Source organism: Aythya fuligula, chromosome Z (assembly GCF_009819795.1).
Source record: "Aythya fuligula isolate bAytFul2 chromosome Z, bAytFul2.pri, whole genome shotgun sequence".
In the NCBI taxonomy this organism is placed as follows: Eukaryota; Metazoa; Chordata; class Aves; order Anseriformes; family Anatidae; genus Aythya; species Aythya fuligula.
This window is the reverse complement of record NC_045593.1, coordinates 65,309,605-65,322,306: the sequence shown is the minus strand read 5'-3', so window position 1 is coordinate 65,322,306 and position 12,702 is coordinate 65,309,605. Positions and strand designations below refer to the sequence as shown.

At 36.9% G+C, this 12,702-nt stretch overlaps 1 protein-coding gene across 1 annotated transcript in view; it reads left to right on the top strand.

Moving 5' to 3' along the window:
• SNX24 (sorting nexin 24) overlaps positions 1 to 12,215 on the top strand; it is a 93,723-nt gene extending 81,508 nt beyond the window's left edge. Inside the window, exons 4-7 of the mRNA XM_032206543.1 lie at positions 3,653 to 3,747; positions 5,490 to 5,522; positions 6,423 to 6,487; positions 11,187 to 12,215. Coding sequence (XP_032062434.1) covers positions 3,653 to 3,747; positions 5,490 to 5,522; positions 6,423 to 6,487; positions 11,187 to 11,257 — 264 coding nt within the window. The 3' untranslated portion in view covers positions 11,258 to 12,215. The remainder of the gene's footprint in view (positions 1 to 3,652; positions 3,748 to 5,489; positions 5,523 to 6,422; positions 6,488 to 11,186) is intronic.
• Positions 12,216 to 12,702: the final 487 nt, after the last annotated feature.

Below are 12,702 nucleotides of genomic sequence, written 5' to 3'. Positions count from 1 at the left end.
AACATGTGCAACTAATCAATGACATCCTCAGGGAACATGATTTTATAAAACTGATAAGGTAGAAAAATTGGGATTTTTGTGATTTGTGTTACATAATAATAATTACACCCTTTCGATGAAAAAAGACATTTCTGCTGATATAAACATCAAGCTTTCCCTTGTGTGAGTGTGATTTTTTGTTGTTGTTGTTTTCCTGGAGCATGGAATAGTTCATTAAAGTATGACAGTAACGGATAAACACCCTTTACGTTTTTTTAAGAATATATGGCATTTATGCGCTTAGTTCAGCTGAAATCAATGAGTTTGAAAAATGTATTTTGGAGTCACTTCCCAAAACTGCCAGAGGTTGTTTGTGTTAGGTGTTTTAGTTCTTTGTGTTATTTTTTTTTTTTCCCTTCTTGTTGTTTTTGTTTAGTTTTTAATAAGGAATTACACGTTTTGATTTTTGTTCAAGTCAGTCTAATTAAGTTACTGGGGTCCATATGTGAAAATCATTACTATGATCTTGGTAGAATTCAGATGTATTGGAAATACACATTACTAATAAAATAATTGTAAAGTTTTGTTTCTTTGAAAATATATATCTTTAACTTTTTGATTGCAGAGCAAATGAGATGTAGTCATGTTTATAAGCCACTGTCATATATTCACTTGAATGCAAGCAACATTTGGGCATTTTACATCACAAATATAGATTGTGGTTTAGAGATTTTACTTACCGGAAACTTTTCTGCTCAGCTCTTATCCAAAGATCAAGTTTGCAAAACAGTTTTCAATCAGAAGTCCAAAATCTGTTGTATTATGGGTTATTCCGGGTATATTAAGCCAATTACAAAAACACTTATTTTGGATTTAGGAATAGTTTTGAGCAACTTAAATACAAAGTTAGGAATACACTTATATTTTTCTCTGAATATCCACTTTGGGCCACCACCAGTTACAGAAAATACAGATAAAGAGATGCACCTAATTCAGCATGTCTAGTTTTTTTTTTTTTTTTTTTTTCCCCAAGGTCTTTTGTGAAGGCGTAGTACTTTCTGAAAGCACAGTTTCTACCATGTATATTAAATAGCTGGATTGTGTGCTGTCCATTTTTGGCATTAAAGTCAAACCAGAAGATAATTCGCTCACTTGCTGGTCATTATTTAAATAAGTAAATATTACATTATTTTGTGATTCCTTAAAATGTCTGTGGCATTATATTAATTGGAAATCCCTTATTTATTTTTTTTTTCAATACAGTCATATTTTTCTTCATAAAATTCTGGAAATGATAAAATTCCCAGTCAGCAGAGATGGCATCCAAATACAGTACGGTGCAAAATTGCCTTTGTTTCTCTACAAATTCTGCTTCTTGAAGTTTATTGAAGAGCTTATTGAAAAGTAGAGTTACTGACCGTTAACAAACTTTTTGGGAAAAGACACTAAAACATGCTATTTCCTCACATCTCTTTTGTGAATTACATTTGGTTGGGGCAGTTTATCAGGGTTTGGGTTGACTTGATGTATGTTGTGAAAAAAAAAATTGAAGAAACAGAATGAGATTAATCTGGAGTGATTGGGAATAGCATCAAATAGTTTTGTAAGAGCTGTTGAGAGCTTTTATGTTCATACAACAGCATATCCCTAACAATCACTGCTCTGTTCAGCAGCCTCAGCAGGCAACTCTTCTTTTGGAAAAAGCTGGGAACAGGAAGTGCAAGCACAAGGTTGCATGGAAGCACTGGGTGCCCTTAAGCATCTTTACACAACTTCTTGTAGTTCTCCATTGCGTCTAGTTAGTAAGATGGTTTTATTGGAGCACATCATACACATTGTTATGCAATTCACACAGTCTCTGAATATGCATCCACCTCCACTCCTCCTTCTGTGCATAACCTGAATGCAGAACAAGATAAATTTTGCAGCAGTGTAGTGCTGATTTTACAGAATGCAAATGGAGTGGCATTTTTTAATGCAGCATTTTCATATAGAGGTGAACTGAAAGGCTTAACACTTGTCAACATTTCAGATCCTTCTGTTTCTTCTGTAGAAGTTGTTATATCCATCACAATCTAGGACAGAAAAGTTCAAAAGCTGTATTTTTCCTTGTTATTTTTTAACTTCTTTGTGATGGCTTCAACTGTGGAAGAAATATAGACTCTGAATTCAGATTTGCAAAAGTAACCTAAAAAGAACCATTTACCAAATGTCGTTGTTGTTAAATGTGTTTCTCTAAGGCTTTGTACACTGTATGTAGTTTTTACATGAACTGGATTTCATTACACAAATATTTGCTATAAAACCTTAGGCCAAACTGCTCTGAGTCTGGAGTAGGTGACCTCTAGATGTCTTTTCCAACCTGTTTTTTTAAAAACGTGTGTGTGTGCCTGTTCTTCTCTGCATGCTATTGTGTCTTCCTACTAATACTGCAATATAGAAGAATACATACACAGAAATAAGTTATACCTGTGTATAAGCTGAGTTTTTTTTTCTTCCATCACCATTGTTATTTCTTCTCTAGTTTTGTTTCTTCTAATGCAGCATGTGAAAGTGGATAGCTTTACTTGCACAAGTGACTTTATTTAACTGTTTATTTATAAATCTGTTTAAGTTTCCTAATAAGTTTAAATAAGTTTAAAATAAGTTTCTTCCGTGCACGTGTTCGCTCTGGGTCAGGCCTTTATGAGGCAAAGCTTGTGACTTTCATTTGTATGTGAAGTACTGGACTCTGACATCTATATAGATGTGTGGCAGTGTGAACAGTAAATAAATAAGGATTAATCTTTCAGATGAGACATTGGTTGAATATATGAACTGTTTTGTTTATCTTGTGGAAATCAACATTTTATGTTATTTTTTTGTCTGCATTTGTGAAACTGGCAGAGGTCTTTTGTTTTCTTTAAAAGTCATTCCTTCATTATGAATATGCATGTAAGCATTTCATTTATTTTCTATGTACTTTCAATTGTACTTTTAATTCATTTACTAAAAATTTTAAATCATCTCATCTGTGCAAAAACAAGGGATGGAGTCCATCCAGCCATTATGTCGTTGCCATAAAAGAACGTGGCAGGTCTTTGGTGAGAGACCAGCAGGTCTTTGGTCAGAGCTTTGTCTTTAGGAACCACAGCACAAATATGAGGAATATGCTGTAAGCTGATCTGTCAAGAAAAGCGGAGAGTTTACCTTGTTTGCATGCATTAATTAGTAAGGCATGCATTAATAAAATTCAACAAAGTTGACACTTCCTTTTTCCACTGTTTTGCCAGGCAGTGTGCTTCAGGGAGGTGAGCATGGAAGCACTGAGCTGTAGCTGCTTTATTTTATGTTTTAAATAAATAGAGTTTTATTCAAAAATGAATGTGCCTGTTACTTAGTTTCAGAATTGGACATCTGTGTTTGAGACACTTCTAGCTTGGCACCAGTGGTGGCAAGTGAAAAAGAATTGTAGTAGCAGAAGCTGAATGTATTTATATGTGATTCATTAAAAACTTTGTGTTTCCTATTTAAATGAAGCACACCAAAATAAGTGCTAAAAAGTGGAGAAGAATTGAACAGTGTTGCAAATGGAAAATGTTTTTGTAATTTGAATAAAAGTGTGCAATATTTAAATAGATATATAAATCTTGGTTTTCTATTGTACTTTTATTTATTTATTTATTTATTACAGACAGTCATTTTAGAAAATGAAGAGCTTCCTAAAATATTTCTTGATTTCCTGAATGTTCGACATGTACCTACCCTGCCAAAAGCAGAAAGTTGTGGGTAAGCTCTCATTTACTGAAAAATACATGGAGGCCAGAAGGCCCATATCCACTCAGTGCTGATGCAATTCCGTTGACTTAAAATGGTCTTGCTGCCAACTCTAACACTGTAAAATAAATGGGCATTAGGTTCATGTTAAGTATGTTTATATATCCCCAAAAGGTGGTAAAATAAATCCAGCCTGTTCAAAGACAGAAATGAAGTTAAATGTAATATTCTTGGAAAGCAAAGGAGAGTTTGGATGAGAAAAATATGATTTTCTCATAGATCTTGAAGTATCTAGTGAAAAGAATATTAAAATATATTCATAAACACTCACTGCATAGAAAGAATTTGTATGTGTATGATTTATGGTTATTATTAATATTTGGACAAAGCAGAAATTTATTCTGTGATCATTTTTATGTTCACCCTGTCTGTGTTTGAAAATGGGGTCTTTCATCTCTCTGATGACGTCTACTCCAATAGCTCCATTGCCCTCCTCTTGGGAAGGGTTTTTGACCAGTGTAGAAAAAGAGACTCTCAGTATGATTATGGTGAATGTAATGGCTATGGAATCCGAGAACAGCGTAGCTGGAAGTTCTTTTATTGTCTGTAGGAAGAATAATTTCTTTCACTATGCTGCCTGACGTGGTTGGAAGGTCCAGCAGCATTGTTTGAACTTGCTCCATAGGAAGCTGAGTCCCTGCTCCACTTCAGAGGACATCCTGTGCATCTGCAGTAGAGAGGGATGGGTTGAAAAGCATATGGATAAATTTGAGGGCCTCTTAGACTCAGAGGTGTCAACGGCCCTGAGTGGTCTCCAGCATTCAATTGTCTAAACCCTGATAACCTCGTTGTCTCCGTGAAAGCAGACAGGTTGTCCAGCCAACTACACTGTTGAGTTGTGGAGCCAAACCCAAATCACGGTTGGCAAATGGAGATCCAAAATGGAGCTGGAGAGAAAGGCATGGTCCCTAGCTTCTTCTGCATGGTAGTAAATCTGCTGTTGCTTTTCAGTAAAATGTTAAAACTCAAAGTGAAACCTTAAAGCAGAGCTTTAGATTAGTATCTACCTCCCTAAATGGGCATTCGTATGAAAATTAATTTAGGTGTACATCACAAGCCATGATTTTCCCAGAGAATAATGGAATTGTCACTCCAAAAGTGTAAAATTTGCAATTATGGTTCACCAGTGGTGCACCTAATATTGAAGATCCACAGGGATTATTCAGCTGCAACACATACAGTGGTTTTGAGGGTGATTGTGTCATAGCAAATATGCTCCATATGCAGTCAGTGTGGTATTAACAGTCATGCTACCCACAGCAGATATATAAAACCATGTAAGTTCCAAAAATGTTGTCCAGAAAACAATAAATAAGCAGCCTTCAGTGATGCAGACACAAGCCAGCAGACTTGCAGTTTTCACTTGTAGTTAATGACATCAGCCAACACCAAGAGCGGGACAGTGCACCCATCACTGTATAGATAGGTGTGCTGGTGAATCTGTTGGAGTAAAGTGGATTCTGTGATTTCCAGGCAGTAGTGGTTGTGAAATAATACTGCCTCCCTTGCAGCTACTGACCAGACAAATGCTGCTCCCTTTTATGGCTCTTGAAGGATTTGGTTGTGGTTTATTTTTATGGTTGGTTGATTGGTGGGGTTTGTGTGCGTGTGTGCATGTTGTTGTGTTGTTGATTTTTTTTTTGATTGTGGCTTAATTTTATTTTAACTAAAGTTTCCTCTAACTTTAATTGCAGCTCTTTTGATGAAACAGAATCTGAAGAATCAAGGTGAGCTCGATTTCTAATCTTTCTAGGATGTCAGATTAATAAACTACTTGCAATTATTGGCATTTCCTGAATTTTCCTTGCAGTTGTCAAAATAAAAGTAGTTTAGCACTGAAATTATATTTATTTGTTAAATGTCACAGCTAATTTCATCAGCTGTGTTAGCTCCATCTCTTTGTGCTGTGAATTGAGTATGCCTTATGCTTATATATAGAAATTCCTTACAGAACCCTAACAGAATCCAGTTAGCTGTGAAATATTTCTAGGAGTGTTTTTACCCATTGAAGTGTATTTTTCTGTAGCAAGAAGATTTAACATAAGTTAATTAGAGGCTTGGGTTCTTCCCTAAGCATTTGATAGAGCTTAGTGAATCTGGTTGCTCTGCCTTGCAAGTGTATGCACAGAGCAGACCAGAGAGGGCTGGCACTGGCTGGAGAAGGTTGTGGGTTGTGTGGGCAGGGTGGGAGACAGTCCTGGGACACTGGTCACTCTGCCCAGGTAAGGCATACAGCAGCCTCGAAGAAGGCTGGAAAAACACGGTGAAATTTCAAGCCTGCTTAGTGGCCAGGAGAGCCTACAGGCAGCGGTACCTGGCTGAGTTGTTCTTGTCTGCGTTACAGCAAGCAGAGCAGGATCGGGAAGACTCAGGCTGGCTACACGCCACCCCTCCTGGGTGTGACCTGTTCACCCCCAATTTCAAATTAATGGTTTCACTTTGTGGCGGCGGAGCGGCGAGCCTTGCTCCTGGGAGATGGTGTCTGCCCCCCTGGACAGCAGTGGTGTGCAGAAACGCTCCGGCACGAGTCCTGAGCAGCTTGATCACCTCACTTTATCAAAGCTAGTTTGTAGAATATTCTGTTTACTGTCCCTTGATACTGACATCCCTGTTCTTGACCTTTCCAGCAAACTGTCCCACCAGCCTGTGCTGCTGTTCCTGAGGGATCCATATGTCTTGCCTAAAGCCAACGGTAATCAAACCTGTCATCTGCTAACAGTGCTTTACTGATCTGACCCCGCGCCGCATAAACCACATTATTATTAATACAGGCATAGTCAAACGACACGGGTCCAAAATCTAATAACCTGCCAATAAAACAATAGTTCTTGTGTAGAAAACCATTAGAGCACTGAGTGGGGTGGGTGATTTATAAAAGTGTGGATTTTTCTCTCCTAGTTGTTCTCTGAGACAAATCTACTGAGAATTCAAATCAGGAGACTAAGAACATTGTTTTTCTTTTTTTTTATCTTTTTTTTTCTTTTTTTTTTTTTTTTCCTTTTTTTTGTTGACCCTTTGGGCTGTTTTGCCTGAAGGATTTGAACTTAGAGGCCCGGTCCTTTATAAGTGCTTTTTCCCTAAACACCAGTCGATCTACTGTGAGCATGTTTGTGTTTCCATTTGGATTATTACTATTTCTTATCATTTATAACCTCTAGAGCTCTTTAGGGGAAGAAAAAAAGAAAAAAGAATGTATACTTTTAAGCATAATTGATGTGTTCACAGGACATTTATGTTAGCCTTCATCTCTTAATACATGGTTCAAAAGAGTGTTTGAAATAACTTGTTATAAACCTTTTTCCCTTTCATTTTTTTAAAGTTCTTTGCATTATTAATTTAGATAGCTTATCCTCTGTCTTCTTTCTAGAATTATATATGTGCAGGGAAAAAAACGATATTTTTAGTACTCTGTTACACCTGGATTTGTCATTTTACTTGTTAGAAGTGTTATTTCTACTAAATTTTGTATTAAAATACATGTTTTGACTTTTCATCCTTTTTCATTATGGGTATGAATATACTTTCAAGGAAGAACTTTCTCCCTGAGCTCTAAATTAAGATTATTTTAAACATGGTATTCTCTTTGATTGTATAAAATACCATCTATTGAAATCAAAAGTCAGGTTCTTGAGCTACCCTGAAAATCATGAAATTTTAAAGAGTAAGTATAGAAGAAAACAAGTGTTTGCTTATAGTTTCTTAGCCAGTCAAGTGTGAGATTTTCTCCTGAGATTTTCTCTTTATTTTCTTGAGATTTTCTCAAGATACGCATATAAATACCTGACAGCAAGGTATAAAGAAGACAGAGCCAGACTCCAGTCAGTGGTGCCCAGTGCCTCTCATGCTCCTGCACACAGGAGGCTGCAAGTGACCAAGCACTGGCACAGGCTGCCCAGAGGCTGTGGGGTCACCGTCCTTGGGGACCTCCAAAAGCCCCCTGGACGTGGTGCTGTGCACAATGCTTGGCTTGGACCCAGCACCCCCAGAGGTCCCCCTCAGCCTCAGCCATGCTGTCATTCTGTTGATTTTTCAAGCTATCCTTCAAAACCACTGGGTCGAGGCTCATGTATTTTGGGCAGTTACCAGTTATACGCGTCGTTACATAGTTAGCAGTCTGTTTTGCAGCCTGTGTCCACTTAAGCAAGTAGCGTGGCCCAACAGGACTGACCCCTGGAGTCTTCATATAAAGCCACAGCTCCAGAGTGAAAGAGCGGGTGCAGAAATCCTGTGTCACTGAGGTGCACAGCAGACACATTGTAGGGTGGTTTTGTTTCCTCTTGGGTTCGTGCTGCCTGATTACAGGTACTGAATGGCAATTTGAGGCTGGAGTACGGAGCATAAAACTGAAGAACCAACATCAAGTGGAAATGGTTAGAAGAGTCACTTGGCAGAGTCATTCCTGACCCAAAATGACAGCACTAATGCAGAGGCACCCACAGAGTTACCTCTGTCTAAAATTGTTTCAGATGCTACTTAGGCTAATATTTAGAGAGAGCTGCAGTGCTTATCGTAATCTTACTGTTTAACACTCTGCTTAATTGCAGACTTGGACTCGTCTAGAACAGTGTGTAAATTATGAATGTCATTTAATTCCACGTTATTCCCAAGGGAGAAAATGGGCTTTACGTACAGTTATCTTGAAACATTAAGATAGCGCTTAGTGTTTCCAGCCCACATGTAAGGGTTTGCTCTAAGACTTGTGCTCAAGATTTTGTAGTTCTGTGAGGGTATTTATCTTCCTTTCCTAAAGTGTACTATGAGTAAGGCTGAACTTGCTTTTCTTGAAATCGTCAGTAGCTTTACAGTGAATTTTGTAACTACATTTTTTAAGTATTGCTCTATTTTGGATGAAGATAAATGTCTCTTCTGTTGCATGATGTGTTTAAATATTAACTAGACCTTGTTAATGACAGCTGAGACAAAGGACTTTTAAGGCTTTTGCCAACGCAGCCTTTTTTTGTCTTTAACATACAATATTTAGAATTTTATATGGCAGGTTTGCCATATCTGAAGACCCTAAAATATCAAATTCACTTGCAAATTATTCTTTACCTTAATATTTAATGAATTAAAACACAAAGTAGAATATGAGCTCTAGTTTTAAAAGAGGGGAGGAAAAAAACAACCACTAGGTCTAGAGGCTCCTCTGAGTTGACTCAGCCTAGTCAGAAAGAAAACAGTTTTTACACAACTACTGTTGCCTTTAAATCGACTTTCTTTGTACCACAGAGAAAATACAGAATGAGCTTTCTAAAATTTTGTCTCTGCTCAGTTCCCACTTTGATAGATTCCTTTGTAAAAAGCAGCCAAGGTTCTTCTATGACGAAAAGTAAGTGTCCATTAGCAAATAACTATTCATTGCATTCACTCTTTGAAGAAGGTCAGCTATGACAGTTGTTTAGATCAGAAGTGGAGTTAGTCTTTCCTGGGTACAGAAATGCCTGTGCTAACATCTTTTGATAAAATAGGAAATTGTGTATTTGTGGGTTTTAAATGAAATAAATAGCTGTTTCTGGAACATAATAATCTGTTTTTCCCCATTGTACTGTTATTTGTCTTTATAAAGGACAATGTTGCTATTATCTTAATGACTGGATTTTAGGCATTGTTATGTTCCTAGACAACTTTCCAAAAATTAGATTTACAATTACAAACATCACTGGTTTTCAGACTGACTTTTTCATGACGTACCTAACACAGCACCTACATAAGCATAACATAAGCACCTATTCTGAAGGACAACGGAGGGAAAAATCTAAAATGCTGAAAAATGGAATCTCAGATTTAGTGTCACTTGCTTGAAAATTGTTCTGACAGTTCCTGAAGTTACCTACATATCATAGAACTGCAAGACTGTGTTTCAGTGTCCTGTTGTGTTTAACAGAATTAATATGCTTGATTTTTAAAGCAACAAGGCCTCACAGTAGATTCAATGCTGTAAAGTTGTATCTCTTTTTATTAAATACTTATTTTGCTGTACATCCCGTAGTACATGCCGTAACAGAACGAGGAAATGCAGGTTACTGCAACTTCAGCATTTAATTTAGAAGGAAAATGTCCAACTGCTCTTACTGGTTTATTTTTTAATAACATTAATGGTAACAGTGTAGAGTTACCCTATCAGGGTGATCTGGGATAGCTGAGCTTGCACAACCCGAGAGATCATTATTGGATTGAAAACACTAACAGGAAATGTATAATGACGACTTACTATGAGAAGTTAGGAAAAATTATGCCTGTATTGTTTAAGATGGAGGTTGCAGTTCATGTCAACATCCTAAAATACCTGTTTGTAAAGCCTGTAGTACATTTGAATTACCTTGTTAATACCTGATGAGTTAACTCCTTTAAGCTAATAAGGATTTTTTTTAACTCAGTCCAAATCTACTTTTTGCTCACTGCTTTTAGCTCTAAAATGATATTAGCAGCAGGACTAGGGGGCAAAACCTAATTCCCACCCACATTAGTAATTTAATTTATCGAGTGTCTGACGATTTTTATGAAAGCTGCATCTGCCCATTTTTGAATATCCTTCAGGCTCATAGCTGAAGTAAAAAAAATTAATTAGGGTGGAAAGTTCTATATTAGAACCATTCTTTCAATTTTGGGATCATAAAATGTGATCAGAAATTCTTACTTCCAATGCCCGGTGATTTAAGTCAACCCTTCATTAAGAAGGCAGGAGCTGGCTGAAAAATGTTTTCACTTCAGTAATGTACATGCTGCCATTCCTCTGTGCGGATATATTGTCTTTCATCAGGTAATTCCTTCACATTAAATTTAACACGAAAATTTAAGTGCCTGTTTCCTCTGCAGCTGTGGTGAGGTTTTTTTTGTTTTTTTTTTTTCTCCTTCATATAATATAGGATGACTTTTTCTAACATGTGACATTTCATGCTGATTAGTCAGCCTGAAATCTTTCTGCCTCAAATAATCATCTCTGATGGTATAGGCATCCCCAAGTCTTCTCAGTCTAAACATTGCTGTAAACCACAATGGAAAAACAGCTTTGAAGTATTCCCAGTAGCAATCTTGGAATTCCTTCAAGTATATTGAGATTTTGTTAGAAATTGAATTGCCAGTGTAATCCATCTTCCTTGTGAGAAAAGATTCAGATAAAGAGCTGGAGCCTAGCAGCATTAAGTATTAGAACATCCCTTTAAATCAATAAGCTACAAATCTGGCAGCGCATTCATGCAATACCCAGTGCTACACTAAAGTGGCTTTAGTGCTGAAACAGCATTACTAATAGCACATCCCCAACACGGATAAACAGTTGAGTGATGTAGTAACCCAGCTTATACTAGGCTTTACCTAGTGAAGTTTCACAGCAATGCCTATTGCACTGACATAGATAATAAAGCATGGTATTTTCTTTTCTTTTCTTTCAGATGACTTTCCTAATGTAGTTATAGAAGGCATCCTACATGGAATATTTTATCCTCATTTACTGCCAAGGTAGAAGGGATACGTGGCTAGAAGAAGCTGAATCAAGTCTCCGAGTCATGCTTAATGATACTAGTAAGAATAAGGTTCTGTAATGTGATAATTACATTCAAAATCAAGAGGCACAACCTCAGCTTCAGTTCAAGCATAATATCTTTTAAAATAAAATCAGTCACTACAGTTGCTGCTTTTAAGGAAAAAAGATATGGAAACAACAGTATAGAAGTTATTTATACTTTATATATAGACATGCTCTAACTATTTAACACTAAAAGCTGAAAGTCATACACTGAATTACACTACCCTTTGAAAATAATTAAAATAATTACTTTTTAATCATTTCTATCATAAGTTATACTAAACTTTTTTGTACCTGGATTTTTCCCAGCACATGTACCCATTGCTGGCAGTGGATAGATTGAAAGTGCTGGCACTGAAGAGAGAGCGTGAGAAATTGGAGGGGAAAAACAAGGCAAGAAAAAATTGAAAATATCTTAAAGCATTTTGTTAATTTTTCTTAATTTATTTTGAGTCTGCTCCTTAATATTAGATTGGAAAAGAGACAACGCAGGTGTATGGAGAGTTCCTCTTAGAAAACATGCTTCCAATTCTGTAATGCATAGCTTTCTTTCAGAAAATTGTCTAGATTTTAGTCAAAATGATTTTTGATCAACCAGGCGATTTTACATGGCATTTACATGTATGCATCTAATTTTGTTGTGACAAATAATCTGTATGTGTATGTATGTTTACTCTGAGTTGACTTGCAGACTGTATTCCATATCTTAACATTTTATGAGTCACAGAGCGCGCAGCTCTGTGGTAAGCAAATGCAAGACGATGATTAATTAGTAACATGATAAAACATATACATGTATATACACATACTTGTGTATATATGTATTTGTTCAGATTTAACTGGAAACTGTATGTGTGATACTGGAGTTTACAAAATAAATTACTTGGAACTTGAATGTACTGCTTCAGTGTATTTTCTGTGCATTTGTGTTCAAACAGCACATTTCTGAACTTATGAGAGATGGTTCTGACATCGCCACACAAAGCATGATAAAATACTTGGCTGCCTGTTCATCTAATATTCCCAGCACCACACTATCCGAATATGCTGCACTTATAAAACAGTGTGACTGAACAGCCGCTACATCCTTGGCCTAATCAGAGAAATAGTGTTGCACAAAAGCAGTAGCGGCTAAGCTAGGCACTAACAGAAGTCAGATCCTGGAGACGTGGGTTGCCTGCTGCTGCCTACTGCATGTTTTAAAGCTGCTTGCAAATGGTGAAAAGTCAGGACTTGCTTAAGAGGTAAGCCTGTGACTGCAGAACTTGTTCAGGTGGTAGAGCTCTCTTTCCTGTCTGAGGGATCAACCTCCACGAAAGGCAGCAGCAGAAAGCTGCTTGGCTAAGGGGGTACAAAATGTTTTTGCTCTTACTTCCAAACAC